Consider the following 25,060-nt stretch of genomic DNA (forward strand, 5'->3'; position numbering starts at 1 on the left):
GGGTCCATGTTAAATACAGGAACACACCAACCAGCAAAGTGACCTTATTGAGCAATAGCCATAAAAGCCATTCATTACCCTTTACAACATGCCAACAGCATGAACACGCATACAGGATCAATCCAAGATCCAAGTAAACTCTACACGGCGAAGCAACACTTTACCACGACAGGAGTTTTTCCTCAGGCCCTAACAACAAAATGCTTTACTTGGAGGTGAAAATAAGGTGTTCCAGTTAAGGGACAAACAATAACCAGGATGATGATGCTGGGCTCGGTGTGGCTGCTGCTGGCCTTCTATCTGGTGTTTACTCCTGAATGTGTCCGAGGCTGTTTAACCCAGGAGTTTACCTGCACTCAGGGGTTATGTGTGCCTGAGGATTGTGTGTGTGACTTCACTGACAACTGTGGAGATGGCAGCGACGAGGAAAACTGTGAGTAAAACAGGAAAATACACAGTAAAGTAACCTAAACCTTAATGATATTAAGAGAAGGTAAAGATGATAAGAGAAGAAGACTAGAGTAAAACAGAAAGTAATCCAGTTAAAAGCAGGTATATTGAAATGCTGCCCACTGGCTGAGTAAATTGGAGTGAAAATTATTTTTTTAGGGATAATAACCATGGAGCGTAAATGACCTCTGTCTGATGAGGGATGTAACAGGTGGATAAAGATGGATATTCTATGCGATTATGACATTTCACTCAAAACTTATTTCCAGCTGAAGTGAAAAACATGTCTTTCGCTCACTACAAATAACTGTACCTGATTTAAAAGAACCATGCAGTGCCTGTCAGTGGACAGGATAACAAATGCCTGTTTTAAAGAAGTCTGTTTTGTGTTAGGAAATTAGATCATTTAGTGTTCTTATCCCACTTACATATTTAATTCCTTTCTAAGAGTGTTATTGTAACATTGTATTGATAATAACCATCATAGAAAAAGGTTGAATTTGTGCATTATGTTACCTTCCTGTTAAGTCATTCAAAGTAAAGTACATTCAACATTATTTAAATATCACTTGCTAATAAATTAGTTTAAATTTCATTAATAATTAATTAATGATGTTTTATTGCCTCATACCTAAGGCCACTTCTGGTCCATTTCTGTACCGCTGTTATATTGTTATACTTACTGTATACTAAAAGATATCCTTAAACTCCTTAGGAACTTTTTACCTTGGAAGATACACTGTTCTATATTACAAGCTGTTTTGTACATTAAATATCTATCTATCCTCAAATGAGACCCTACAGAAACACACATCTTAAAAAACAGTGACTTTCTCTTACATAACTGTTGCTTTTGAAGTTTAAAGCCTACGGGCAGACTATGAGTATCCCCGTACCCTGTATTTTAAGGCTATAGTTAATAGTTGGGTAGTTCAAAGATTCAAGAGATCAAGGGTTTTATCGTCACATAAAGAAGCAAAGTATGTGTACGTGTAATGAAGCGCAGCGTGGCTACTCTGAAGCCTAGTGTGAAAAATAAGAATTACAAAAAAGGGAATAGAAATGATAAAAATTCAAAGATCAAAAACTATAAATATATGTAAAATATAAATTGGAAATATGTCACAATTGCAGAAAAAACTATATTAAACTAAATTAATTAAATTTTGTACATGCTTGAGTGCAAATATGCAATTATGCGGGGCAATTCAAAGGATTAACAGAAGACAAGTCCGAGGATATACAGATATACAGAATACATGTTTTTCTATGATCCAAATTAATAATTAAGTGAAATTAATTTAATATTTAAGAATCATTATAAAAGTATATGTAATTGACAGCATGTCTTACACGTAGTAAAAATATAAAGATCCAAATAGAAATAACAGTGGCTTATACTGAAAGTACAAGTGACATATGCACAGTTTTTAAAACAGCATACGCAAATACCATGGCGGCCAAAAAAACATTAAGTTAATTAAAATACAAGAGGCTTTTGTGAGATATTCAATTCTTTATATATTTAAAAAGTATGAAGTAATATAGATATAATTCTGATTCCTGTCTTGAATATATCTGAAAACATAGTAATATCCCTGATGTTCTATATTCCCTTGTTGCACATTTGGCTATAAAGTCAGATAGGAATCCCTGCTTGAGAATGGGAAACCACTTAGTTTCTGTGCTCTGCTGAGCTGATTAATCTTTATTATCTGTGGAATCCACACCTTAATCCCAATGCGCACAATAATGGTAAAATATATTTCAGGGTGAAACACAGAAGAGCCCAAGTGAAAGCAGCAGTACAGTAAAAGTGTTACTATTTTCTAATGGAGGTTCCAAATATAAGAGGTGTGACTTTGAGGAGGGATTCTGTGACCTGATCCAAAGCTCAGAGACATTATCTGAATGGACCAGAACAACGGAAGTCCCGGGACTCAGACATGACCACAGGAACATCACTTCAGGTGAGAGCATCTGACATTTGCCATACGGGGCATTCTCCATTTTGACTTCACCTCATATGTTTTTTATTTATTTTTTTCACAAGCATGCATCCCCACAATTCTCTCTCTCTTCTTCAGCGTACTTCCTGTCTCTGTTACCTGCTGGAGGAAACAGAACCACAGCAGACCTGAACAGTCCTGTTTTCCTAACCAGTCAGACTTGCCAAGTAACAAAATACTCTGATTGGAAGACTTTAGCATAAATCAAGACCGTTAACAAAATAATATCAACTAATAAGCCTCCCTTCATTTTCCTTCAACAGGTGAGTTTCTACTATTACGTTGGGGCAAAACATGCAGATCTTCTGGTCCTGGCTCAGACTTATCCACTGGGTCAGAGGAGTTTGCTGTGGAAGCACTCCACACAACTACAGATGGAAACGTGGCTGCAGACAGTGATTCGGGTTTCCAGTAATCACAGTTTTCAGGTCTGTAACATTAAGAATTTAACATAATGAAGTTTTATATTGCTGTTTTAGAGTTTGGATTAGATTAGATTAGATTAGATTAGGTCGGACAGGTCGCAGCAGAAAACACACGTATGAAAAATATACTGCCACAACAGCAGTAACATTAACAGGCTAAGAGGTATTCCAAGATGATATTACTGTAGCTCAGGAGCCCATCTAGCCATTAAATGAAAAAACTATGTATTCAATACAGTCAACTGACTGACATATAAAAGGCAGACCATAAGAAATGCCCTTGAAAACAAGACCAATAAAACCGGCAATTAATATGAAATTAATATATAGAGTCATAAATTCTGACACTGATTGGTATAGCAAGTTGTGTCATTTTGGAATAAATATAGAAGCCATATTTGCTAATATAGTGGGTGTCAAGGTACCCACTGTACGATACACAGCATAGATTTCCTTGAAACCGATAAAGACATCACAGCAGAAATGAGCTGCACTACAGGAGCCGTTTATGTCCAGTGAGGGGGTACTGACCCAACTGGACCCTTCAGGGGCATCTGGAGTCCTATAATGCCTGCTGTTTGTCCTTCCTATATCCTCAGACAATGTCAGTGCGTCACCCCTCTCTCCTTCTCTGCCTTCACCATCTGTCGCCGACTGCGGCCAGCTCAGTTTCACAGCATAGCTGAACCAGCACCAGCACCAGAGTGGTCAGCTCACTGCTAGCATTCACTTTCCCCTCCATATATCCACTTCCTGTTTCAAAGGCAGTATAATTAAATGGGTATTTATTTGCCATTGTGATTGAGAGTTAAGTCTGTTTACCTAATGATCTTCACTTTTTCACCCCTTTAAAACCACCAGTTTTATTTTCTTTCAGACTTCCCTAGAGTTATTCCTTTGGACATCTTTATAAAGATTGTGCATGTATTATAAGATATAATAGGCATTGTATAAACAAAAAAACAGAAACAGGAAAGATAATCTATGTATTTTTGTGGCTGCTGCCACTGCAGCCCGACAAAAAGTGATTCTGTAGATATAAACTCCCCCCTTTTTTTTCTGAAGGTTACATTGTCTGGATCAGGCAGATAAACACACTGGTTTGGCTGAAATCCTAAATAAACAGTGATGTATACTCATCGCATTACTTTTATGGCCTCAAAGTACAGTTTTGGGGGGAAAAAAAGAAATATGATCAATGGGAACTGTCTATTTGAGTGCATTTTCCCATCACCCATGATGACAGAATCCACATTTTGTTTACATCAGTCATAAATGATGGGTTGTAAAACTCCACTTGTGTAGATAAAGCTGTTGTGTGGACTTTGATTTTAGATTTTTATCATTTGTTGTGTTACCTTGTTTTATTAGTTTCTATCTTTTTGGTTTTATTCCTGTATATTTGTTTTCATTGTTTGTTTTGTGCAAAACACTTTGTAACATTGGTTGTAAGAACTGCTATAGAAGAAAAACTTTATTATTATTATTATAATTATTATTACATATACGTATGGCACATTCTACATGCACAGATATATACAAACGCACAAATGCACACACAAATGTACACAGAAGCCAAAGTACAGAAAGACAAATAGATTGTGTAGAAAAATAATAAAAAGGTGACTTACTGCATAATATTCTTAAAGGTTTTCTGTGTATCCAGCAGGTGATCGTTCGAGGGGAACTTTCAGCTGACAGTGAAGCCTCTGAGGTCCTGGCCATCGACGACCTATCCTTTAGTCCCAGCTGCATGTCTGTGCCTGGTACTGTTACCATTAATAACATCTCGCTACACAGTGGGGACAAGTTCAGACCTTGACATTTAAAAATATCACCACACATAAACAGACTGCCACAAACCTGTTTTGAATACTGATAACAGAGGGAAGACACTAAACCATGCAGGGATGGGATTCATTACCGAATAACTGATTCATTAAAATAGTGCTTACCACACATTTTCTCTGCGCTGAATATGGAGCAGTCAGTTCCAAAACCTATGGCTTTACTTATGTCTGCTATGGTGTGCTTCCTGCAGCTCGGTGATGAATATGATACCGTTGAACATCTTGGCTGGGAGTGTTTGATAAAGCACTGTCCACTTGGCAATTTGGAAGGAATTTTCATGTTGCCTTGGTGATATAGAAGTTTTTTTAGCAGCAAGCAAAAACTATAGCATCTTTACAACAGCTATTATTCATCCATTATAGGATCACGTCCCTCCTGTATGCTTGTAAAATAAAAAGGTGATGAGCCATCTTTATTGATTGTCTCATTTAGTCTACCATCTATGGCCTTCAGCTTTCTTAGGTCTCTTCCCCTGCTGTATTTCAAGCCCTCTCTGACTGTAGAGCTGACAGAGCTGTTCTGGAGGAAGAACTAATGTCACTGGTTTGAATTAGATATCAATGGTTGGAGCCAAAACACCACAGTTTTTCAAGGATGTTTGCTAAATGATAAGCTTGAATTGCACAGGATTTTTTTTAGTGAATATATAGATTTTACAAATCAAATAATTCCTACTTCTTCAATCATTCATTTTTGAACACTGGAAGGTCTGCAGGGATCTCATCTAACCATGAGGTTGAAATTTGTGGTATTGATTGAAATGTCTCTGAAACTATTGGATGAATTGCCATGAGGTTTAGAACAGACATTAATGGCCCTTTTAGGTTGAGTGCCCTTCAGGCAGTTCCCCTCAGCTCTATTGAGTGTTTCGCATCTTTCAGCTCATTGCTTTGGAATTCTGGCCCATTATGGTTTCTGTTTCGGTTCACTTTCACCATTGTCATCAGCTTTCAGAAGTTCTAATAGATCCTCTGTACGCTACCTGCCCAGCACCAAAAGGCATATGGACAAAGTTGGCGGGTAGCTGGTGAATATGGTGGTGCATTTAACAGCTAAAGCGCCAGATACATTATTTCCCTCAAGAGTTGGTGGCGAACAAAACAGAGCTCAAGGGAGAGAGAATATTGGACCTTAACATTGGATTGCTAGTGTTTCTCTGTGTCCGCTGGATGTATAAATAGGCAACTGTTTGTAACATGTTTGCCATATCATCAGCAATTTTACGATTACAGTTAACTTTACTGCTCCCAAGGGGCAAAAATCACATAATGCAGGTGTAAAGTGGGTTAATTAAGAGTAAAGAACAATTTGACCGGTGTGGCAGACTCCAGAGTCTAATGGACTGTCTCTTGGCCAAGTTAAGCATGTCTAAGTGGATTAGACAGGTCAGTGTCACCTTGGCACTCCCTTAGCTTCCATCTGTCTTTTGCTCCCAAGAAGTAATGTTCCACACCTGGGCTGTTAGCAATCTGGCTTGGTACTCATATAAAAAACATAAAACCAAAACCTAAACAAAAGTTCCAGAGGCATCAGCTAGTTAAAGGTGCTTTGGATTCTCCCAACAGCAGCTCCATTTGACTACATCATCTTTTATTGTCAAAGCACCAGTCTTGGAGAAATTACCTATGGGTTTCACATTAAAATATAAAATAACACTTTACTACACAGGCAAGGTTTAATATGTGTGGCACATCGGTATAGTCTGGTTTGTACTTGTGCAGGAAGACATGTAACATGTTTTGATATATGACCCACATCTAATTTTGCTAACTACATGCCATTACAGTCACTTACAGAGGATACTTTATGTCCTATATCCTTTATTATTCAGCCTATCTCCCACATAGCCGATAACTATGTTGCACTGAATTATGGGGTTTATAGTATCTATGAATTTAGATTAATTGCACCTTCACAAATACCCAATAAATACATAACCATTCAATACTGTCCTATAATTAAATGGATGTAGGGTAAAAAAAAAAGACAGACACATCTCATCGTAAATTATATATCCAGCTGAAGTTTGACGGCTTTTTTTTACACCCTGTCATCATAAATCACACTCTTTGCAAGTGTGATTTTCTCCAAGGGTGTTCGCATGTCTGTGTAGAATAAGCTGGCCACCAGCTAATTTATTATGGCTATTCTGTTTTATGCCTACCTTATTTTCCCAGTGGTTGTTGCTTGGCCAGGTCTTGTCTGACTCTTGAGAGTCTCTTGTCTACCTTTATCATTTTGTCAGATATTTAATCTTGATAAGATGAGCCAGTGAGGGTCACACTATTCAGAGGTGTTATATTCCTGGACTGTACAGAGGCATAAAACAAGCTCTATTTATTAAAGCTTCACCAAGAAATATTTTCATATTAGCAATGGATTAAATGACTACAGGTAATGTAAAAGGTGTCAGACATAGTGTCGAACCCACAGAGAATCATCTCCTGTCTCCGTAGTTTCCTCAACACAACGTAGCCTTTTAGCATCTTTCAGCTCATTGTTTTGGTTCACTCTCTCTGCTCTCATCTGTGTTGTTTCCACCACCAGCAGGCAGCTGTTTTCAGCAAAAAAGCTTTGATAAACTTGCTGTACACTAGTTGCCTTTTACCAAAAGACAGACTGACAAAAATCCGTTCTTCCATCCAAATGTAGCAAAAATAATGTGTGTTTTCCATTCCCTACTGTTATGGAAATATCAGGAGTAGGGCCCATCCAGATAAATAGTAGGCGAGTTGGCGACACTAAAATCCTGTTGGTTACCATTACACCACTTCAGAAGCAAACAATTAAAAACCGTGTGGAAAACATGACGGAAATGGCAATTATGTTTGTTTCATAAGTCTCCTCATAGGTCTACAATTATCTGCTGCAAGTTTTCATCCCTTCATTAGATTGGAAGTTTAAGTGACAAATCACATGCTAATAAGTATAATAACCCTACTTTCCACTGTATTTTTGTTTTTCTTGGTGCATCAATTTTCCCACCTCAGCCAAACATAAAAACTTTTTTTGCAATATTTGGACTTTACTTTCATTTCTGGCTTTTCCACTGTGATTATACTATGCACAAATTGAAAATGTACATTAAAATAGACGAATGGGAATGCATGTAAAGTTAGCAACTAGCTGGTGAACATTGTATTTGGCGGTTAGAACTAAATGGGTGAATATTGGACTTACATTCACTAGGTGGACAGAAACAGTCCACATGAATGCTAATATTACACTGTGTCTGGTCAATGTGTAAATAGGCAACTATTTGTCTGTATATTCGCCACGATGACTTTGTAAGGTGATTGTGTTTACGGCCTGTTCCACTGCCCCCAAAATGTCTGAAAAACCTAACAATACTGCTTTGAAACCCCTACAAACCCCTTTTTTTACCTTTTGCATACGTGGGGAAACTTTTTTCATTCTCATGAGTACATGGAGTGTACATGACCTCATGTAATTGTCAGCATGGGTCAGCTCAATTTCAAGCTGAGCAGATGTCTCCAAAGCTATGTTAACTGTAAATACTTCTTTTCAGTTGTTTTTATTGCCTTTTTTCTTTAAAAGAAAAAGATTAGTTACTACAGAAATCTAAAAGTGGCAGTCATTTAATGACTTCTTTTCAATAGCCAGCCAAAAGAAAAAATTGGAAAAAAATTTTTCAAAAATGTTTCCATTACTCCTCATAACCAAAATGTAATTGAGTTCATTTAAGAGATGGAGTCTTAGATGTACGATTGATCAAAATATCTGACCTTCATTCATTACTTCACAGATTAATCTAATCTTCCATAACACAGTTAATGTAGTTACTCTTCTCTGGATGTAGCTAAACTCATCTATATTAATCCACCACAATCTCCCATGAGTGCTTTTTAATGATAAAGTCACATGATAGGAGTCAGTGATAACGACTGTAACTCTTTATATCTGGTGGGTCTACATTTGATTTAATAGTTCTCAGTTATCAAAGTGCCTCTTGCAACTGAATACTTTAATTCCGTCAAAATGTTGATTATTTTAATCTTTCATTTTTGACTTCTGTGGCAGAAAGCAGTGTACCCCCTCCTCCTCCTTGCCCTCCCTCGTGGTTTGCCTGTGGTGGTGGGAAGTGTATCAAGGAAAGCAAAGTGTGTGACTTCACCAGAGATTGTCCCCACGGAGAGGATGAAGCCAGCTGCCGTAAGAACCCTGTGGCCAAGTAACACATTCAAATAATCCACATCGCATTTGTACATTTCACTGAAAGCAGTGTGGCGATATACATTCATCTGCCAGGCTGACGACAATGGTTGAAGACACACTCAAATTAATGCAAAATTGACCCAGAATCCACAACTGAAGCAACACAGCTTCCACCTGCTGTTAGCAGCACACATAATAGAATTTTAAGCAGAAGTTGTTACATACACAGGCTTGTATACTTTTAATCAAAGAACCAGATATTTTCTAGCGCAGTTCTTCATCTCTTGTACTGATCATTCAACCAGGGGAGTTTCATGGCCAACTGTGGATCAAGTAACATTGTCTAAAAATGGATGGGAGCTTTTGATCGTATCGACGAAGATGGACTTTACCGACTTGTCTCTGAGTTGTTGATGTTCAAATGTCCATTTTTCTGAGGAATTTAATGACTTCTAAACCATGCTGGCTTAAAAGTTGAAATTGACAATTTATTCTTGACCCAGCAAACAAGTTGATACAACAACCTTACCACAAGGTCCATTAGTAATAATAATCAGCAATAATAATTATTGCCATCAGAAAAATGAATATTCCATGACAAATGGGCAAACTCCATCTGCTGAGGAAGATCATGTGATGTGATTGAAAGCTCCAGAACAACCACTTTTGCACCTCTGGTGAGATTGTTGTGCCCGCTGCTGTTTCCAACGTCACAAACGAACTCTCTATACTTTATTTCGATTATTTCCTATCTCTACCCATTCAGCCTCTGAGTGTGACTTTGAGAGCGGTTCTTGTGGCTGGTACGAGCTCACCCTTGGCGATGGCTTTGACTGGGTCAGGGGCTCATCTGTGGAGGTACCTCCAGACTGCCACGACCTCCCACCACCTTTGGACCACTCTACAAACAGCACTGAAGGTATAGGAACAACTCTGACACACATGCACAAACTTTGCCATATGCAGTTGCCATTTTCATTGGAATAACAATAGAAATGTGATGAGCTGTTAAGATGATTTGTGTCCAGGGTATGGTCAGAAATAAGTGGAAAAAGATAATATTACCTACAGATTAAATCAAGGTTTTATGGAAGGAAAGAAAATCTATTTTCTGCGTGTTTTTGAGAGATAAGCACTTCCAGGGGAAATGCTTTCTCAGCCATCCGAATAATGGAAAGGAAATCGACATATGCTTTACCCATTTTGCATATTAACACCACCTCATTCAGTGAAATACACTACACTATAGGCAATCTGAAACACCATTAGTCTCCTTTAGGTTTATGCAACATAACATGTTACTTTATATTATGCCTCATTACATCTTTATACTTTTCTTCACAATAGACTTAACTCTTTGAGGCATGGACGTAACAAGGAATGTTGTTGCAGGCTGACTCCATGCATGTTTTATGCAGCACCATCTGTTGTTTTTGTTATGTGCGTTGTATGAACATGCTGTGAGAAGATGCTCTGTTAGGTTCAGATCTGGAGATTATCCAGGCAGTAAAAGGAAGTCTCCGTTATGTTCTGGGAGTATCTTGATGATGTTCAAGCTTTGTGAAATGACACAAATCCTGGTGGGAGCATCTGTTTGAAGATTTAGAAAATATCACTGTGACCATCCAAAGACTTATCTAGTCTGCCACAATGTATAGGTATGTGGTGATGTTCAAACAGTGCTTATTTAGCAGTTATGCACCTAATATCAGCCAAGGAAATATTGAAACTCCATCACACCACCACCTCATACTGAACAGCGTTGGGCAGAATGGATTCTTACTCTTTTTACTCTACTATAGACCAGGTCTCATTTCTCCTTTTAAAGCAGTTTTTAATGAGTTTTGAGCAACAAATTACAATCCCATAATGCCAAAATACAGTAACTGTCACTGTCCTACTGTAATGTGAATTTATCCTAATAAGGCATTATCTTATCTAATGTGCATGTTATGTGAAAATTAAGACAGGAATCCAACATTTGGCATCTGTTTTACCATATAAAACATTATTAGCTAATCGCTTTGCAGGCTGTTAGCTAGACAGCTAGATAGTTAGATAGCCACAGCTAGCCTTAGATAAAGCTAAAACTAAATGTACTCTTTGTTTTTTACCTAGCTGTTAAATTATAAAATATCCATTTTAATGAACTTACATCTTGTTGATTCAGTTTGTTGAACTTTTGATGTCTGATGGAGAATAAAAACCTAAAGCCAACTAGCTAACATTAGCATAATTGCCATCCAAGGGTATTTATATGACTTGGTGCAGTTAAGCTGACTCTAAAATCACATATTCAAATCTAATTAAATGTATTATTATTATTATTATTATTATTATTATTATTATTATTATTATTAGTATTATTAGTATTTAATTATTTATTTTCTAAACAAGGCAGTTAAAATGGATGAGAAAGCTGAGAGAATACATTTTGTTGGTAGACACTATTTTTCCTTTGCATTTGATGAACATGTTAAGGCACAGTGATTTCATTTGCATTTTCCTAAAAAAGATATATTGTAGCTTAGTCAAAAAGATGATTTATCAAGTACAATAACAATGTTTTGACATTAGATTTTCATCATGTAATTTTAAACTTGTGACCAAAAAGGTCTATATACTGCGCCTGTTTCAATACTCAGAGTCCAAGGTCAATCTCCCATAGTGATGTAGAAACTAAAAATAATAAATATAGTAGGCTACATCTAACATCTACATCTTTTTAAAATAATCAGCACAAAATTAAGGTACTGCAATCTTGTGTTGTGTACAGTTTGCCAGCATGAAAACATTAAACCCCTTATTCTCAACTTTGTTTATAGGGAAGTACATCTTCTTGTTGTAGGCAGGAGTGGAAACCGGTGTGGCTGTGTGAAATAAAATGGCCTTCTGCACATCACTGCTGCACCGAGCTGCTAATTTGCCCATTTGATGCCCAGCTGTTAAGAGAAAAGCCTTGCCATTATCCTCTGACCCGTCTCATCAACAAGACAATGTTGCCATGGTGACTGAAGATGACGGAATATGTTTTGTCTATCCCACAATTTCTAGACATTGTAGAGCACAAAAATCCCAGAAGTATTGCTGAGTAGATGAATTTGACCCATCTGGCAACAACAACAATGTGCAAGGGATTTCAGTTGATTGGTAAATTAACCTCTCGATTGTCTGCTTCTCTAACAGTTTTTCTGTTTTTAGACGTGACTCACTGGCTGTCTGGGTGTGGCGGTGTGTCTAATGTAGGAGACACAAAATATGCTTTGAATATTAATTCTTGTCTCACTCTCTGCAGGCCACTTCATGTTTATATTGAAAAACAGCAGCAGTTTATATCCAAGAGCTGTTCTCCGAGGACCGTGGTTCCAACAATCGGCCTCAGAGTGTACCATGACCTTCTGGTGAGAGTAACACTGCGGCATGGCCTCTTCCACCAACTTTCATTTCTCTTGCCAGTCTACAAAGTTGCTCAACATGACTCTTCATCATAACCAGAATTAATTTGTCTGTAGATTCACCGGCGATTTTAGACCTTTTCTGTTTGCTCTCTCTCTACTTCTGTGTCATGCTTGATCTTTCTCCCTTTCTTCCAAACATCATTTCACCTGTCTCAGGTATGATCTCTCAGCATCTGTCTTATTTCACACCCACACACAATGAGAAGATATACATCTGAATCTGTCATGTTTTGACAGTTAAATGGCCCCAAAAAATTTATGTCAAATTACAGATTAAATTTCTCCCCTGGGTGATTGTTGGGGTACTCCTGGCAGAAAAGAGCCAGAGGTTTATCGTTTTTATTTTTTCTACAGATTAAGCAAAAGCCCTCATGTATAATTTCCAGCAAGCATATGCATTATCACAAGAGGAATCTTTGAGTTACAGTATCTTGTCTAAGGAATTAATTTCAAAATATAATACCGCAGAATGCACACATTGCTACGCTGTAAGATTTTCAGTAATATGTTTGCTTCCATCTCTCCCTCATCTCCTTCAGGCATTATAACTCAGGGATATCTGTTGGGGCTGCTGACATGTACCTTCGATTCAATGGAACGCACAACAACACTGTGATATGGAGAACCGTGTACGACCAGGGAACTCTTTGGAACCAGGTCACAGTGCAGCTGGGACGCATCACCCAGCCCTTCCAGATCGCTCTGGCCAAGATCAGCCTTGGTGTGTTCGATGGGGTCTCCGCCTTGGATGATATCACCTTCAGAAACTGTTCCATGCCCCTAGCGGTGGTAGAGTGTCCCCCACATACACATTTCCACTGCGTGCGTACCAAAGCGTGTGTGGAGCACCTGCAGCTGTGTGATCTTGTGGATGACTGTGGAGATGGAGCAGATGAGGAGGGATGTTGTGAGTGTCTCTTTTGTTCCACTAAGAGTTACTTTTGGTTACAAGAAATAATTACTCAGATACTACCATCACCAATGTAATAATACTACATTATAAGTAATAGTCCTACATTCAAAATCTTACTGTAAACACACAGAATTATTAACCTCAAACTTGATTTCTGTCATATTTGACAGCTCCAGAGCTGCAGTGTAACTTTGAGCATGGGCTGTGCAGCTGGAAACAGGAGCAGAGTGGGGGGGACGTGTTTGACTGGACCTGCATCCAAGGCCCCACTCCGTCCTTCAATACGGGGCCCTGGAAGGACCACACACTGGGCACTAGCTATGGCCACTACCTCTACATCGAATCGTCTGTCCCCCAGAAGTTCAAGGACACTGCGGTGTTACTGAGCCGAGTCTTCCAACCCACCCACCAGCGTGGCAAGGACCCCTCCAAGTCCCGCCACCACTGTGTTTTCCGCTTTCATTACCACATGTTCGGATCACATGTGTTCTGCCTGGGAGTGTACCTGAGGACCACCTCTACAGGCCGTGGTCATATGCTGTGGGTACGATATGGAGACCAAGGAAACTTATGGCACAGGAAGACTCTCTACCTTAACAGCGCTCGGCCTTTCCAGGTAACTAATCTTTGGATATAATGCTCCAGAAATTGATACAAAATGGGAAATAAAATCTTTATTAATGTGTTTTTACCCTTATGCTTTATAAACCAGGACTCACTGAAGACATTTGCTTTCACATTGTATCCTGTTTCGAATCTTATCCTTGTTTTGACCATATTTGGAATATGGCGTTTACATGGACCGAGGAGAAACCTGGTTATTCATATGCCCATTAACACGATTATTATACTACCCAAGTTTGTGATAAAGTGCAGGTTTGCTTCCTCCACATCTATCAAATCTGTTATTTTAGGACTGACTGAGTTACTATAACAGTTGAGAACAGACTGATTTTTGAGTGCCTGGACTCTGCTGTAGTTACCATTATGCTGGATTTAGCTTTTCCATCTAATCGTAAGTAATGGAAAATAAGATCAACAATAACATTTATCCTCCGTAATACCATTATCACTTTCACTTTTATGTATATCATTATTATATTAATAATTTTGGAGGAAGTATTCAGATCCTTCACTTAAATGTAGCAACCCTACAATGAAAAAAAAAAAAATTCCAGTACAAGTAAAAATGCTGCATTCACTTTTTTTAGTAGAATAAGTGAAAATACATGCTTATTAACAAAAAATATGACAATATCAAAAGTAAAGATATTAATTATGCAAAATTACCCTTATCATTGATGCTTTAGTTTTTAGGCAGTATTTCGTATTGGCCATTATCAAATCATCATATTTTAAAAGCTGACCATGTTTTGAAACTACTAGAAACTTAGCTGTCAAATAAATGTAGTTGACTGAAAGCTCAATATTTCCTTCTGATATGTAGGGGAGTAGAAGCATAATGTAAGTATGTAATGTATCAAGAAAAGAAAATGAAAAAACATTATGAAAGTACAAATATCGCAATGTTCTAGTTAGGCACAGTGCATGAGAAAATGTACTTAGTTACACTACACCTATGGTTAATAGATTACTCTCAGTTTAATCAATATAATCCGACTTGTAGTCACATCCTATCCCACTCTGAATCCTTTGCATTCAGTCCCCTTGAGTAATCAAATATAGACATGCAGACATGAGTTTCAGGTAAACACATTGAAACACTAGTGAAGGAAAGTGTCTGTATTGAGAGTGCATAGCAGCATTGCACGATGAAGCTCTATTTAATAGCTTCACTGCTTGACATCGATCCCTCAAGATTGATGTTCTGTTGTCATTACTTATGAATGAGTATACTTGACAGGCAGTTAAAGACTTTTCCTCCATCATGGCACTGAAAACAGGAGCTCTGTTTGTCAAGATAATTGACTGCAGAAAAGGTAAAAGTGAAAAAAAAAAAAGAAAGAGTGATGAATTAAATTCAGACTCCGGCTAATCCATTTGCTCGCACAATGGGCATACTGCCGTGAAATGACATGAGCATAAGGATTTCACATCAAGAGAGTAAATTGTACCAACATACGTCTGAATTTGCACTGAGATTTAATGTGACCAATGTAACCACAACTAATGCATATCCTCCATGTGCAAGCAACACTGTCTCAGCTTAGAGCAACTAAAGAAAATTTTAAAAATCATGCAAAAAGCAACAGTGAGCTGCAGAGCATTAAAGTTAATTAAATTGTTTCGAAAACAAGCTGTATGCCAAGGCAGCAAGTGGAAATGGCTCATTATTTAAAAAATATTGCAAACCATGTTTACAAAACACTGATGCTTGAATCATGTTAATGTGACATTCTAAAAGCCTACAGTAAATACTCACAAAATCCCTCTTCCAGAGAATAAACATTTAACAGGCTTGCCTTGTTTATCAGTTATGCTTTATTCTGCAGTGCATGTGTATTAGACTGATTACTAGAGTAACATTATCAGCAGAAAACATTTTCTTATTTTTAATGTTCAAGCTGTTTTCCTTGAAAGGTAACATCAGACTCTCTCCGTTAAATTTTTCCAAATACTGTTCCACTCCTTGGCAATGACACGTAGCAAACAGGCCAGATTTCACTTTGTGTGTAAATGGAAAACGAATAGCTGTCCCAATGTAGATAATAGGTCATTTTTACACAGATGTAATTAGTACCCAGTACTGGTTACACCTGTGCTTTTCCTACAACTACAAATCAAAATGTCTTCTAAGGTTAAATAGATACACTCATGCAGTATCCTGGTGATATGCAAAGTTTTCAAGTATTTCCTATAAATATGTAATAGATTTTCTCCTGTAAACAGCAGATATCCAGCATGTATCCTGGTTTTGAGAAACATTAAGGCTAGATGTAATATATTGGAAAAAGAAACTATGATACAGTTGCATGTAAATATCTTATGCAGGAATTTTTTTTTTCCCTGACAAGATCACAAATTATGGCAGTGAAATGACCAAGGCCCTATAACAGTTTAGTGTAGGATGTTTCGAGCCAAGTCTGTCAGTTTAATGAAATAATGTGTATTCTCCCAAATTCGTAAGAGATTCAACAGTTTTGGAGAAAGGAGGCATTTGCAAAGTAGTCAAATATAAAATCTACATTGATAGAAACTCTGGCTTCAAGGGGTCTTTCAGTGGTGGTTTCTAAACATTTTTCTTATCAAGCTAGCTAACTGCTAACTAAACCAGCTGACAAAGCTACCGTTAGCTTGCTAATATATGACCAATTTACACTAAAGAGTTAACAGAGGTAACAGCTAGTTAATATGTAATAATATTGTCGACAGGCCTCTGCCTTGATCGATTTTCTGGCCACAAAGGGGTTGGTGAAACATGAAAACAGGCCGGAAGACACACAGCCCTAGCTTAATGAAGTTGTTAGAGCTAATGTGATAGTAGTGTGTTTACATTTGCCTTCTTGCACCGGACATGCAACAACATTAGCATTCATTTAGGGCTTCTTTTTTTTTTGCCATCTAAGAAGTCTAGCTCTAATATCCACTCTAGCCCTTTTTTTTCCTGATCTACAGCTACTCTTGAGAAAAATTTCTGGGCTTTTTTTTTGCTCAACGAATGAGCTAACTGCTAACTGAAGCAACTGAAAAAGCAAATGTTAACATTAGCTTGCTTATAACATCGTATGACCCATTCAGATTGAAGAGTAAAAAGAGGTAATATGGAATATACAAGTTAACATATCTGACCTGACACTCAACGGAAAAGCTATTTTTGTTTTCTAACCAACATATACATTACTAAAGTCTTTTCTAGCTTAGAAATTTCTTAATTTCTAATTTTGCAACCTGATTCAGTTTCTAAATCACTTTTAAAAGAGTTTCCATTAGTACTTAACTACAATGAACTTAGTAAAGACTTAACACATAAACTTTGAAATGGAATTACTGTAGTTGGTGCACCTCAATCTTGTATTTTAAGTCTAAACTTACATTATCTTGTGTTTCTTCTCACTTTCTTTGTTGCCAGATTTTGATTGAAGGTACAGTTGGAGATGATTTCAATGGAGACATTGCCATTGATGACCTTTCCTTCCTGGACTGCATCCCGTATGAAGGTAAATGAGTATGCCATAACACAAGAGATGGGCACACACAATTTAGGCCAGTGTTTGTGCTTCCATCTCAACTGTTGACTTGTATTTCCTACTTTGCCCTGTTTTAGGAGAGCTCCCCATGCTGAATTCCACAACCCCTGCAGTGACCACTCCAGCCCCCACAGTCCAGCCCCACAGCTGCCCTGATGGAGAGTTTGTATGTGGGGCACATGGGGAGTGTGTTCCCCAGAGCAAGGAGTGTGACTTTAGTCCTGATTGCTCTGATGGCTCTGATGAAATAAACTGCAGTAAAAATTTTTTTTTTTCTTTCATAAATTCTGTATAGTCACACACCACTTTCATAATATTTTTTTCACAGTATTCTGTGGCTTCTCTCTCTTTTCTTTTCCATTTTCCCCTCACATTTCCCTGCATTTTTTCTCCGTTGCTCTTCCCTTATTTCTTAATTTACCTCTATGTTTCTCCAGTAAAGGAAGTGTGTGATTTTGAAGGCGGTGCCACATGTGGTTGGAGGAGTGCCGACCCCTCTTTAGTCCCAAACCATGCATTTCGCTGGTCACCTGATCAAGGGGAAAGCATTCATGATGGAGAGCAGTACCATCGTCCTGTTAATGACCATACCCTGTGAGTACCAAAAAAAAAATGATTATGGTGATACCTTTAGATCTGAAAAAATTAGTGAAGTAATCAATTAATTGACTGAAAAAATTAAGCTGCACCTACAGTCATTTTTCAAGCAAGTATGTCTCTGTCCCTTAAATGGTCAAAAATGTAGAGAGCTAAGGAACTAGCTAACAATAGAGCACTGAAAGTAGAAATACATTATAATTATTGACCTGCCTTTTCTTGCCTTTTATGCATATATTTTTTTTAACTTCACTAAAAGCAAAAACATGAGCAAAAAATGGACTGTGAGGCTGAGAAAGTGCGGCCTATTTATAGCGAATAGACATTGACCTTATTGTCCTTATCTATGTTTTATTGACTGGATGGTGAGAGCAGAAAATGGCAGTGCTCTTTGACCGCTACATTTCAGTAATTTTTTCCTTCAGCCAAAATTGCAGACACTATCTTCTTTCATAAACTCTCCGTCTGGCTCCAACTCCTTCTTCCTCACTCCTACAGCCGCCTTGGCTCGCTCTCAATCGATAAGGCATGAGTGAAATGGAGAGTGGACACTGTGTCTTACTTAACCCATGCAGAGCAATACTTTTAATGGGAATTGAATAAGTTGAAGCAGAAGGGGGTTGGAGCAGATATAAGCATGGTGCTGAGAGTGTGAGGATGAGTCGATGCAGTTGCAGCACTACTCATCTTGCTATTGTAAGTGGGCCATTTTGTGATTGACAGTTTATGGCTTGCTGGCTTAAAGGCTACAGAACAGAGTTGAAAGAGCATCAATAATGCTATGTAAACTGTGGTCATTAGGATTGCACATGCGGTAGACAAAAAAAAAAGCAAATCCTCACATTTGAAAACCTGGAACTAGAGAGAGTTTGGTATTTTTGCTTTAAAAATTACATAAATGATTGATTGGTTATCAGAATAATTAACTATTAACTTGTTGATTGACTAATTGATTAATCAACTAACTGGTTCATCTCTAGTTGTCTTCACTGGAAGAAAACGTGTCCACAGCTATAAAAAACAACTTAAAACTACAGGTAGCTAGTACATGGAAAATAGGATGAGGATAGTCTTAGGGGCCAAACAAGTTACATTTTTTATTGAGTTTCATAATGCAAGATAGAACAGGATTTGTTCGATGTAAAAAAAAAAAAAAAAGCAATTACAAAAAAGATTTTGAAAAGTGGATTCCAGAAAAAAACTTAGTGCTCAACCTCAAAAATACAAATCAGTTCTCAAAGTAGGAAAAGGTGGCATACTGTCAAAGAGTTGAGTGCCTGTGCATTGTCATTTTTTTTTTTTAAAGTCTTTGTTTGATGTTTTGCATATATTCAAGCCAATCAAGCTAATGGCTTGATTTCACACAGGTGTGATGCAAACTCAAGGCTCACTGTCTAAAATTCAATGCTGGATTCACAATCTGAGGACATAATTACAATATTTTCCTGTATTTCCTGTCGTTCCTGTGATAGAGGCAGCCGAGAGGGTTGGTATATGTGTGCAGACAGTTCAAATGGCGGCTATGGTCAAACCACTGACCTCCTGACACCTGTCATCTCCTCCACTGGGCCAATGTGCACCCTCGTCTTCTGGTACTACATGAGTGGATTCACTGTAGGATCACTGCAGGTGAGGAGAGCAGACATACTCAGCAGGGGAATATCCCTAATACCTGTGTACAAGGTCTCACACTGTACAGAAATAATTATATTTATTGTTCTTACAATATCTGCAGGTGCTGCTTAAATACAGAAATGTCACTCATGAGGTTTGGTCTCAGACTGGTAACCAAGGCAACAAGTGGAAACGGGGAGAAGTGTTTTTGGGGTTATCACACGACTTCCAGGTGTGGAAATTATTTTTGTTGCTTAGAAATACTTTTGGATTTGTTCTAAAGAGATTGGATTGGATAGTGTAAGGTGCTTGCTCCATTGCTAATAGGTAAGGGTAGCTTGAACAACAACAAATACTACTTACAGAGGCAGAAAAATAGTATATTTTCATTAGACCCTCTTTGCTTTATGAACAGCCACATTAATCATCTGTTTTCAAAGGCTAAGCAGCACTCTCAATGATGAGTGGAGCTTTACAGTGTTGGCCTTCATAAATTTAACAGTGAAAAGCACCTTCGCAATGATGTGTGTTCCATAGTGGTTGTCATTATTGTATTAATAATTATAATACTACACATGTGCTTCAGATTATTGACATTCAGTTTGGACTGAACGACAGCCTCTTAAATGACTCTGCACATTGATGTATTTAGCCTTTGACCAAATACCACGGCCTTTGCACATTTTCACTGATGCATATTAACCTTTGTCGGACCAGACAGAGTCAGATATGTGCTGATGGTACAATCAGCAGCTGAAGGGCATTTTCACGCTGAACCTCTAAGAGCCCTTTTTCAGGCTCCAAGTGCCCTTTTCCTCTTCTCTGTGGGCTCTCCATCAATTGTCTGCCCTAAGAAACCAAATATCATGACTCATTAGGACAGAAGCTATTGGCTCTTTCTTTTCAATGTCTTGTCTAATAATATTGAACATTGACCCTGGAGTCTAAAAATGTTATTATTAGTTTACATGACAGACTAGACTAAGAGGTGATCCTAGGTCTGCCATCGTTTGTCAGGTCGTGTTCAGGGCTGAGCGAGGGATCAGCTACATGGGCGATGTGGTGATAGATGATGTCAGCTTCATGTACTGCTCCCCTCCGCTGCCTTCAGTTCAGCCATGTACACCTGAGCAGTACGCTTGTGCCAATGGCAACTGCATCCCTCAGGACAACCTGTGTGACTTCATCAACCACTGCGGCGACAACTCTGATGAGGATCCCTACATCTGCAGTAAGTTCTCCTCTAATGTCTGACTGATGATACCTGCAGAAAGATTAATTTTCAGATAACTGGATAGCCTGAATTGATTTATTTTTTTTATTGCTGTCATTCAGAGGGCTTTAGTGGACGCTGCAGTTTTGAGTTTGACCTCTGTACCTGGCGACAGTGCCGACAGGATGACTTTGATTGGCTGATCAAAGCAGGCAGCACTCCCACATTTGGCACCGGGCCGTCAAGTGACCACACCCTAAGAGACCCCTCAGGGCACTACCTCTACCTTGAGAGCTCTTTCCCGCACTCGGTTGGAGACATTGCCTGTATATCAGGACCCCTGCTAAGCCGCAGGAGCTCACAGTGCAAGGCAAGATCAAGGTCGAAGGGCAGATGGAAGAAGGCAGAAGGCAGGGGTCAGAGTGGTTTGATCACTGCAGTGAGGCTCAGTGTAAATAGGAGGAGTTTACATCTTAAACACTATTTGGCCTTTTAACAGCTTCATACAAAATTGAAGATTATATTAAATGCATTCGTCAAACTGGTAAATAACTTACTACATTATGTCCTCTTTTGAACATAACTGCTTAAAGATCAACGTAAATTATCTATACTGTAAGTATGTCTCCCTGGGAGACATGTCTCCCTCATATTTTGAAATGAGGTTCTGTACACAAGATTTACCTAAACAAATATTACCAAATGAAATCTCTGAATCAGTCATTCATAGACTTGCAGTTACTCAACAGGCAATTAGAGATTGAATATAGGTTTATGCAGGTCATACTGTGTGTGTGTGTGTGTGCGTGCGTGCGTGCGTGCGTGCGTGCGTGCGTGTGTGTGTGTGTGTGTGTGTCTTTGTGCGTGTGTAGGCGTGCATGTTTGTGTGTCCTCCCAGCTGTCAGCCTGATGCTCCACCTGGAAAGATCTCTTGATTGACTGCCCAGTTTGCTCTGTGCCTTGTGTCTGTCCTATCACACTCCTGACCTGTCAATCAATCACGCAGTCAGCAAAAAGGCACTAATTAAACTGAAGGGAGGGCAGAAGGATGGCCAGTCTCTCTCCCGAGATGGAGGGTGCAGTTGTGCTGTTGTAGCTCATGAACGGGCCTCCATTTGGAGAGAAAACCTATAAGACATACAGTATCACTGCCTGTGAGCTGCATGATGGAGAGGCAGTTTCTCTCCAAGCCGAGGGGAAAAGTGCATAGATCCAGTGACGCGATTAAAACTTCATTGCCTTTGTATTTGCATACTTTTGATTTCTCTCTTTCTTTCCATATTCTGCCATGAAGAGTTGACACCATTCATTCCAAACACAATGGAAAAAAAGTGCTCTCAGTGTCCCTAAGAAGACCTAATATGTATCTCAACAACCAAAACACATTATTAAGAAGCAAAGATGTAAATATTTAGAGGAAAAATATAGAAAGATATAAATTAAAATACTTTCAGTACAGTAGGGTTAGTGGGAGTAATTTTTATTTAACTAGGTGCATACAAAGTAAGCTATTATATAATATTTCTACACTGTTGTTCTGTAAATCAGAAGAAATCAAATATCAATGTGGAAATAACTCAAAAACAAAAAATCATCCACAAAATCATTGCCTTATTTTGACAGATTTCTCAATTTCTGTCCTTTTGTCCAGATGCGTTTCTACTTTCACATGTCAGGAGACGGCATCGGGACCCTCAGCGTGTTCAGGAAAAGTGAAGGAAATCTTCATCTCCTGCTGAACCTGACAGGAGACCAGGGTAACTACTGGCAGATGAGGGAGATCCCACTGACCTACGCAAGAGACTTCCAGATCATGTTTGAGGGCAAAGTGGGCCGAAGTTCAAAGGGTGACATCTGCCTGGATGACATCACTTTCTCTCCAGGGTGTCTGCTTGCCTCCTCAGCTGGATTAGAGGACAACACTCTTCCACCTCCTGCAGGTATACACTAAACTTTATTTCCTATGTTTTGTTTTATTTTTGCTTAGCTTTTTGTTCATTTGTTTTCTTTTTTGTTTGTTTTTGTTTACTCTGTTGCGACTGTGTTCCTCCACCTTCCCACCAAATGCTTACTCCTACCTGCCACAATTGGACTTAAGTGTGTACTGCCGTTGAAGTTTATTTTTTCCAATTTTTCTACTTATCTCTTTGATTTTATTAGCATCATCCATCACACTACAAAAATTGGAATTACTATAATCCTACTCTCTATTTGAATTGCCTTTCAGAATGTTTTCCCCATTCTAGGGGAACACAATGTCACTTGGTCAGTCCACCACTTTGGTTTGGTTTGGACAGAAATATCTCAACAGCTATTGGATGGATTGCTATGAAATTTTGTACAGACATTCATGGTCTCAAGAGAATGAACCCAACAAATTTTGGCGCCCCTTAACTATTGCTCTGAGGCCACAATCATGTTGACATTTTTGATGTCCCAACAACTGGTGGGTGGATTGCCAGCAAATTTGATACAGACATTCATGCTGTGTTCGGGAGGAACTGTAATAACTTTGGTGATCCTCCTGACTTTTCAGCAAGTGCCACCATTAGGTTAAAATTTTAATTCGTCCACTACTTTGGTTTATAACCGTATACGTGCAAAAGTAATGACATTCCCATCAGCCTTTTCTGTACTTTGTGTTTTTGGTCTTTCTTTGTAACACCTTTCCCCACCTACCTATTGGTCCCCGTTCATCCGAGGGGGTTAGGGGAAATCTTTTTTTGAATTGCCTTTTCCTTGTTTTTTCAGAGAGCTTGGACTGGTTCAGAAACCATTGTTACAATATTATGGACCTATGAAGCCCAATGAGACACTGTAACATGTGTCCACAACAGCAGCAGCCTTTGACAGCTTCAGTACAATATTAAATCAAGTGCAGAATTTCACCATGGCGGTTAAGTCAAAGCAAAAAGCCTGGCTTGTTTGTACTGGAGTGATAATGAAAAGCCTGTATATTTCAGCCAAAGACTGGATGCCTTGATGAAGACCAGGGTGTAGCTGTAACATATTGGTTTTTATTATTGTTCCTGAAAGAAATAGCCAGTTTATACAAGTATTTTACACAAAGCCTAAAAAATAACTGACAGTGTAAAAGGAACTGACTGCAGAGCCTAAAATGCCAAAAAAAAATTTTTTTTTCTGTTTTAGGAAATATATTAAATTGCTAAGATGAAGTACATAATTACAGTTTAGATGACTTTTATTGAAGTAGTATGCTTAGCAATCAGAGAATTTTTGGCTGATGGGACACTACAACCTTGTTTTCATTTGTAAGGCGAAAATTGGCCATTTCAGAAATGTATGCAATTTTTATAATGGAAATGAAAATACAACTCAACTAATCCAAATAGATTAGAAACCTCCCCTAGCACCCAGTTTCAACCAGAACTATGTTGAGATATGAAGGGAAGGCGAAGTAGTTCACAGAAATTTGTTCTGTGAGCTACTGAAGGGAATACTTAAAAAAGCATTTGTCACCATCTGACTAAAGTGAGCCCTAGCATTGTCTCTATCTCAGACTTGAGAACTATTCGGCTATTAGAAGTTCTTCTGCATCCCTTACATTCTTTACGAGGGAACCCTTCAGGAGGTGACAGAAAACAACAAGAGATGATTTATTACCATTGTCACTGCAGCTATAAATGACCTATTAAATTAATTACCTTTCTCTTGTATGGGATGCCGGGGAGAAGAGGGAGTTTCTGGGCCGTCTGTGCCCAGAAAGGCATGAGACTGAAGCTGTGTGGCCCGAGTCTCCTTGTCATTTTGAGCTGGAAAAGCTTCTCATTAAAAGCAGTGTGATGTGTATGATTTTCATCCCAGCTGTCTCTTTCTCTTACTTGGTTCAGTGTCTCACTGTCTTTCTGCACTTGTCGGTATTAGCGCTTACAGTGGATAGCTTTACTCCTACAGAGCAGGAGTATTAATCAGTCACCAGAGAACTCTGCAGTAGTGATGGTCTCGCTTAGATTTAAACGCAGGTCTCCGTGTTAATGATGCCTCCATTTTAGTGCTGTTAATTACATTTAGTATCTCACCAACAGTTTATTATCTTACTCTCCTGCTCTGCTCATGCCTCCACCAATACTCTGAAGATTCTAAAGGATACTCAAATGTTTTGTCTTGAGCAGCGTTGGCACTGGTGGCTGCTGAAACAAGTTGTCCATCCTTGTTACCAAAAAACCCTCAAAAAAAAAAACCCCA

The 25,060-nt window shown here is 38.5% G+C and overlaps 1 protein-coding gene across 1 annotated transcript in view; it reads left to right on the plus strand.

Annotated features, from left to right (window-relative positions):
- Nucleotides 1-103: 103 nt before the first annotated feature.
- malrd1 (MAM and LDL receptor class A domain containing 1) overlaps nt 104-25,060 on the plus strand; it is a 56,432-nt gene continuing 31,475 nt past the window's right edge. Inside the window, exons 1-18 of the mRNA XM_040126354.1 lie at nt 104-433; nt 2,289-2,420; nt 2,538-2,626; nt 2,723-2,887; nt 4,554-4,650; nt 8,777-8,908; nt 9,678-9,830; nt 12,207-12,312; nt 12,909-13,276; nt 13,453-13,898; nt 17,313-17,400; nt 17,508-17,687; nt 17,868-18,024; nt 19,500-19,656; nt 19,763-19,873; nt 20,659-20,872; nt 20,977-21,224; nt 22,506-22,794. Of these exons, the coding sequence (XP_039982288.1) occupies nt 259-433; nt 2,289-2,420; nt 2,538-2,626; nt 2,723-2,887; nt 4,554-4,650; nt 8,777-8,908; nt 9,678-9,830; nt 12,207-12,312; nt 12,909-13,276; nt 13,453-13,898; nt 17,313-17,400; nt 17,508-17,687; nt 17,868-18,024; nt 19,500-19,656; nt 19,763-19,873; nt 20,659-20,872; nt 20,977-21,224; nt 22,506-22,794 (3,307 nt within the window). The 5' untranslated portion in view covers nt 104-258. The remainder of the gene's footprint in view (nt 434-2,288; nt 2,421-2,537; nt 2,627-2,722; nt 2,888-4,553; nt 4,651-8,776; nt 8,909-9,677; nt 9,831-12,206; nt 12,313-12,908; nt 13,277-13,452; nt 13,899-17,312; nt 17,401-17,507; nt 17,688-17,867; nt 18,025-19,499; nt 19,657-19,762; nt 19,874-20,658; nt 20,873-20,976; nt 21,225-22,505; nt 22,795-25,060) is intronic.

Source organism: Xiphias gladius, chromosome 5, assembly GCF_016859285.1.
Source record: "Xiphias gladius isolate SHS-SW01 ecotype Sanya breed wild chromosome 5, ASM1685928v1, whole genome shotgun sequence".
Lineage (NCBI taxonomy): Eukaryota > Metazoa > Chordata > Actinopteri > Istiophoriformes > Xiphiidae > Xiphias > Xiphias gladius.